The following is a 7082-nucleotide window of genomic DNA, read 5'->3' on the forward strand; positions in this document are numbered from 1 at the left end:
TGGGGGGGAGGGGGGAAGGAGAAGGATTGGGATGGGGGGGAGGGGGGAGGCTGGGAAGGGATGGGAAGGTTAACAAAGGAGGAGGCTGCAGTGCTTGGTAAGAAATGTACGCATCATCCTGCCCATGAAATTGTAACCCCTCTGTACAGTATGTTCACAAATAAAATAAAATAAAATTAAAAAAAAAGATTAAGTCTTGATACGAATTGGAAATCTGATCACTGGTCATTGCACTCTTTACTCTCCTCATGTTTTTTAATTGTTAAAAGACCATACAGAGGGGTTACAATTATATGGGCAAGGAGGCCCAAAGAAACATAGGTCCCATGGTTTCTCTTAGTTGCAGTAACTAGTATATGTCTGAGACAAGCAAAAACAGTCAGATAAGTTGATGTTAGGCGAAATGAACCTCAAGATAAGGACTCAAATGTTTTTTCTTTCTTGCTATTGTTTCTAACACATTTATAAGATGATTTCTTTGTTGCTTTGTATGTCCCTCCCCAAAGGTATAACCCCTGTTTTCACTATATTTGATGTTGGTTTAATTTGTGGAGGGGAAGGGGAAAAACTAATTGTTTAAATAGGGATACAGGTGGACCCATTGCAACCATGAGATGTACAAGTCGTTATGTCGAAAAACTAACTATACAAACTTGGCCGGGGACGGGGGTTGGGGAGCACAGAAGATGGGAAGAAATAGGAAGGGGAAACAAAGGAGGAGGCAGCAATGCTGGATAAGAAATGTACTCATTACCTTGCTCATGTAAATGTAACCCCTCTGTATGGTATGTTCACAAACAAAAAAATGTATAAAATAAAAAAAAAGAAAAAGCAAAAAAAAAAAGAGAAGAAAACTGAAGCTAGGTGTGGTGGCACATGTCTACAATCTCAGTGCTTAGGAGGCTGAGGCAGGGAAATCTCAAGTTACAGGCTAGCCTGTGCTACATAATGAAACCCTGTTTCAAAAACAGAGGAGCATGGGGAGGGAAGGAGAGTGAGAGGGAAGGGGAGGAGGAGAAATACACAAATGGTGAGACCAGAAAAAGCCCAAAAGTAAAATGACAATGCTGGAGGTATAGCTCACTGGTAGAGCACTTGCTTAGCTTGTACACCATCTTGCATTCCATCTCCAATACAACATACGAAAATCCAATTATGACGACTGTGCTTGAACTAGAGGCTGACAATGTTGTCAAATAGCAAGAGGAAAAACTTCAGAATGCCAGAGTAAACTTTATACTTATTATGACAAGAAAAAAATTACCCATAAATGTGCTTTGAAATTCACATCGAATGATTTTTCCATAAGCTCATCTGGGCAGTCAGGGAACTTTTTGCCTGTTACAATGCCAGCATTGTTGATTAGGATGGAAACATCCCCAACGTCTTTTTTAACCTGTGTGAAGAATAAGAGAGAGACCACTCAAATAATAATTCCTTCTAAGCTCTAGACTGAATTCATGCACTCTAAAAGCCCATTGTTTTGTTTCCTGGGAGTATACAGCTCCCTAGAGATTCAGTTAGATGCTTTTCTTCCTGATCAGATGGTTGCAATGCTAAAATGTTACTTTCCTTTCATTCTTACAGCTGTCCTCATACATTGCTATTAGTAAATTTTGTTCAGTGTTCTACATTAGTAGTATATCACTTTAATCAATGTGGAAACATGGAGACATATAATACCTTATAATTATATAGAGCATAGAGATGAAGACAGCCCATATGGAGCTGGGGTGGAGATGGGAACAGAGGGAGGATACCATATATTTTAAACACACCACACAGATTAGAATCTGCCTATCTTGGTTACTCAACGGGCTGGTTTTCTTTTCCTTCACCTCAACCTATTAGGCAGAACATCTAAGAGTTCTACTTATTGCTGTAATACCAGCCAAACGGGTATGAAAGCACTTTTATGTAGGAAAGAAATGTTCTGTTGTAGCATTGAATCTTTCCCCTCTAGAAAATGATTGTATAATCTTGGCTATTATGTCACAAGTGGGCATGATCCTTTCCAGGCTTGATGACAGGAGGGGTGCTGTGTTCACTGTAGTTACAATGCTCTCCCAGGAGGCTTGTACATGGTGGTATACCCTCCAGCTGTATGTCTTCATGTGTATGGGACAAGTTATGCCACTATAGTGTGACACAAGGAAGGTATATTACAGGGATCAGGTAAAAGTTGCCATCTTCTCACCTGTGGAATGGCAGGCATGGGTTGGAGCATTATGGTACATATGTGTATTAGGCATTGCTACTAGCCAACGGGGTCTCAGGAGGAGAACATCACATTTCATGCTTCTGTTTTCAGAACAAAAGCACTGGAAATAACAATTACAAGTCTGATTTGCCAAGTGACTATAATATTTCATTAAACCTAACTTGAATAGGAAATCAAGGGTAGAAACAATAAACAACCTTACTAGAAGCAAAATCAGAAACCAGTATTAAGATGTTGTGAGGACATGGCTCAGTCAAGGATGGAAAAGCCAGAGGCTACGTTAAAGAGAGCTAAATAGGTTGACCCAATAAAATGTTTATGCTTGACATGGAAATTTAACTAGTTAGGAAAGTATTCTTAAGGTTATATTTAAGACAATGCAACAAGTTCAAGGTCATTTTTTCCCTTGAATTTATTATTATCCTCAGTGTAAGAATGAGGCATGTCTCTAGATGCCAGTGGCTCACTCCATTAATCCTAACTACTCTGGAGGCTGAGATCTGAGGATTGTCATTCAAAGCCAGCGTGGGCAGGAAAGTCTGTGAAACTCTTACCTTCAATAAAAGTACCTAAAAAGCAGGAAGTGGAGCTGTAGCTCGAGTGGTAGAGACCCAGCTTTGAGCAAAAATGCTCAAGGACAGTGCCAAGGCCCTAAGTGCAAACTCCAGGACTGGCCAAAAAAACCGAAAAGAATAATTAATGTCAGTTAGTTGTGTATAACAATTTTCACAAGGCTCACACATAAGTTGCAAGTATTTGTTAGGTAGGCTCTCACTATAATACTCACACTATGAAATGAAGAACATTCTAGAAAGCCCATGGATTGTCATGCATGCCAGCATCTAACTCTGAACTGTTGAGACAGTTCAATAGTAGCAGATAGCAGGAAACATCTGCTTGTCTCAGAGATCATGGACACCATGGCTCTGGATCTCTGGAGGTATACTAAGCCAAACTGACTCTTATCTGCTTCATCTAAGGAGCTTAGTCATGAGACAGGATTCTTCTACAAGCTGCCTCAAAGACAAATGATCATGACCTAGCTTCAGCCTACTCTTATGGGATTGCACAAAATAACCTCTCACGCAGGGTATGGTGTAGTAACACTGGACTTTTTATGACCCAGACACAATCTCTCCAAGTTAGCAAAGCCTCAGCAGAAACCAAAACAGATGTACTACTCTAAAGACTTCTTCCTTGGTCCTCTCCTGGTGAATATTAATTCTGTGTATGTTCATGTTATCCAGAATAAGAAGTAGAAAGGGTGGGTTTACAATGAGGAAGAACTTGAGTCTCCTGAATTTCGAAGAGCCTATCCTTAATCCTCTCCAAGATACCAGAGCAATAAAAGCTGAGTGATGAGCTGGTCATATGATATGTTTGATTCCCAAGCATCTAGGATAGGAATAAAATCACTGACCCACGGCAGAGGGAGGTAGTTATCTATAGAGTACTCTGTAGTCTTTTGCCTAGCACCTGGGGAAGGACTTTAGTGCTTGGATGTGTACCAGGTACTGCTGATAATTAGCTGAGATGTTATTTGTTGCTAGTGTGCACCAATATGTCAGAGGATGGGTTCTTCACATGTAACTAGATGAGGCTGGGAGGATGGATGCACTTGGAAGAGGGTCCCAGTGTGCACCTGTAAGATCTGGTCACATTCAGAACTCCAGGTTATCCTAAGCAGCTTGTAATTGGAGTTGATGCTAAGAAAAGATGAAAACCAGAAGGACAAAAACTCATCTGGCTGGGATTTGAAAATCTTCCCAACGGGAAGTGAGCAAGTAGTAAAACCTGATCCTAGTGTTATCTGAAACTGTGGAAGAACTTTGTAAAGTTGTTGGGTGGCTTGCAGTGGCTTGTTTGGTTCTTCCCTGCATTAAGTGGCGCAAGGGCACATAAATACTTAAGGGCAAATAAATACTTAACTCCTTTGAGGAGTATGAGGATGAGGGATATGACTATGAGCTAAGGACCTCCCCACCATCAGCATACTGGAATTGAGGTTTCCTGAATTTTTATATGTATGTCTCTATAACTGTTAAAGAAACAAATGCATATATGAGTCTTTAGGATGAGCATTCTGATTTTTTAATGATTATTAAAATACACATTGAAATGAAGGTATGGGGTAAATATAGACTGAATTTTATATCAGACTAAATATAAGTACAAATCTGGGCTGAACTGCACAGTAAATGGGTAACCCTAGACAGGGTATTCAATATTTCTTTTTTGGTGTGCTAGTGCTGGGGTTTGAACTCAGAGTTTGGTGCTCACTTGGCTTACTTGCTGGGCTGGTGGTCTTACCACTCGGGACACACTGCTAGCTCAGTTTTTTGCTGGGTATTTTGGAGATGGAGTTTTAGCAGATTGTTCTGCTAGGCTGATCTTGAACTGTGATTCTCTGAATTTCAGCCTCCTCAGTAGCTAGGATTATAGGTGTGAGCTACTAGTACTTAGCCTCAAAAGTAGTTTCTTAATCCTCAAAAGGGTTTCCACTTCATTCTCTTTCTATTTACAGGGCAATGGGGGTCAATACCATCAGGACAGTACAGCGATTGGGAGCAAAACTTAGGAGTCCACAAAGTCAAAGCAGCTATAGCTTTGCCACTGATTAGGGAGGCTGCACATGTCTGTCAAAAGCCTTTGTGTGCTTCTTTGTGGAACGGGAACAACGATGTTTGACTGTACAGCGTCACATGATATGATACAATCCATGTAGGGTATTTAGTGTATCACTGTGTATACAGTAAAAACTCAAACATTCAATTTCACATTCCCCTCCCATAGTAAGGTACAGGAAACTAGAGACAGAAAGGCAAATGGACAATGATAATGATGTTGGCCGAGTATGTGCATAGGGAACCCACCAAAGTAAGACCAAGTAAGTCTCCAATAAGTCGTACCTGTTCAGCCATTCTGTACACCTCTTCCTTTTGGCTGCAATCACAGGTATAGGTATATACTCTGGTGGCTCCAGCTTCCAGAGCCATCTGGCATGTCTTTTCATTGCCCTCAGTGTGGATATCCCAGAGGACAAGCACAGACCCGAGGCGGGCAAATTGCAAGGCTAAGAGTCTTCCAAGTCCACTTCCAGAGCCTGTTATAAGCACTATTTCACCAGCAACATTCTTCTGGGGCTTTGAGATTAAAGTAAAAACCAGAGCCTCCAGAACACTAAAGAGCGATTTCCCTAAGAAAATAAGCAATTCCTTCATTGATTCCAAGTTGATAGACATGTTCAGGCTGATACCTATGAAGCAAGAGAGAGCTTGTTTATCACATGGGGTTGCACTTCTTAAGTACTGAACATACATAATTGAGAGATGAGACCTAAACACCTGTCACACAGGGGCAGGGGACCTCAAGGACGACATCTCGTCCACTACCCTCTGCTGCCTCAAGTTCTGTGTGGGTATGCGCACCCACTATATATTGTATGAGGCAGAAGTGTTTGTTAATCAGTAACTGTAACTACCATGCCCAAATGGATTGATTAATAATTTTGTCCAAGTTAACTTTTCTCTATAGAACTAGGAGACCTATTGGCTGATTCTATGTTCAAAATCTTGGCCACACTATGGTGTTTATGACATAAATGCTACCTTTCTAGTTTTTATTTTAAAATTATTTTTAGAGGTACTGGGATTTGAACTCAGGGCCATGTGTTTATTTTTTATTTATTTATTTTCTTTGCTGGTCGTGGGACCTGGACACTGTCCTTCAGCTCTTCAGCTCAAGGCTAGCAGGACTGTGTGTTTACTAGGTAGATGCTCTACCACTTTAGCCAAGCCTCCAGCCCCTCTGGTTTTTACTTCTTATCCACTATGATTCTTCAATTTTGCATGTTATTTAAAATCTGAAATAAAAGAGGAAGATATAAAATCCTGTTTGTAAATAAAAGTTTTTGAGGAGATGTGCTAAACTGAATCATCCTCAGCACCATAAGACCTCTTGCCAGGACCTCAGAGGGCCAACTCCCAACATCATCAGGTGAAGGCAGGACAGATTTAGATTCCTGACCTCTCTGTCTTAGACAAGCTGTGAGAATGTTCTATGGTCCTGGCTCAGGAGAAGTACTTTATAGATGCCATTGTGTTTTTCAGATTCACAATACTGCCAAGAAGGCATCCAACAGGTTTTCCTAGAATAAAAAAGGCTCCAGGCTTCTAGCATTCTGCTGTCAGTTACTCACACTTTAGTGAGAGTAAATTCATATGAAGGGAAGGCAAGTCTTATTTTCTCAGGATGAGGATACATGTTTAGCAGAAGGCACACTGTTCAGGGGGCAAGGGACTTCCTTGTGTGAAGATGTTCAGATGAGAGCTCAGGGATCAGGATATAGAGGGAGAGGAACAAGACAGCAGTAAATCTTTACTTTGTGGGCTGCTATTGACCATCAATGGCCAGATTTATCTATAGGAGGGGTTGGCATATAGCCAGATCCTTACCCAAGACCAATTGATGTCACCTAGACTTGATTTCTGGATTATTCTACAGATAAGACTGACAACCAGACAGAATATGCATGTGACCTGTCTGGAGTCTCTGTGCTCATGAGTGTAGCATCAGCTTGGTTCAATCATTACAAGTACTGATTCTTTTTTTTTTTTTTTTTTGGGTCCGGTCATGGGGCCCGAACTCTGGGCCTGGGCACTGTCCCTCAGCTCTTGAGCTCAAGGCTAGCGCTCTACCACTTGAGCCACAGCGCCACTTCCGGCTTTTTTCTTTTTGCTTATGTGGTGCTGAGGAATCGAACTCAGGGCCTCAGGCATGCAAGGCAAGTGCTCTACCACTGAGCCAACTTCCCAGCCCAAGCCCAGCTTTTTCTAACAGGCTGCTGACACAATTCCATGGC

General features: G+C 41.4%; 1 protein-coding gene across 1 annotated transcript in view; it reads right to left on the reverse strand.

Annotated features, from left to right (window-relative positions):
- The window catches only part of Sdr16c5 (short chain dehydrogenase/reductase family 16C, member 5), a 19827-nt gene that overhangs the window by 10061 nt on the left and 2684 nt on the right, over positions 1 to 7082 (reverse strand). The window contains exons 2-3 of the mRNA XM_013009277.1: positions 5131 to 5477; positions 1265 to 1396 (exon numbers count right to left, since the gene is read on the reverse strand). Coding sequence (XP_012864731.1) covers positions 1265 to 1396; positions 5131 to 5463 — 465 coding nt within the window. The 5' untranslated portion in view covers positions 5464 to 5477. The remainder of the gene's footprint in view (positions 1 to 1264; positions 1397 to 5130; positions 5478 to 7082) is intronic.

This window comes from Dipodomys ordii, unplaced genomic scaffold (assembly GCF_000151885.1).
Source record: "Dipodomys ordii isolate 6190 unplaced genomic scaffold, Dord_2.0 Scaffold9, whole genome shotgun sequence".
Classification (NCBI taxonomy): domain Eukaryota; kingdom Metazoa; phylum Chordata; class Mammalia; order Rodentia; family Heteromyidae; genus Dipodomys; species Dipodomys ordii.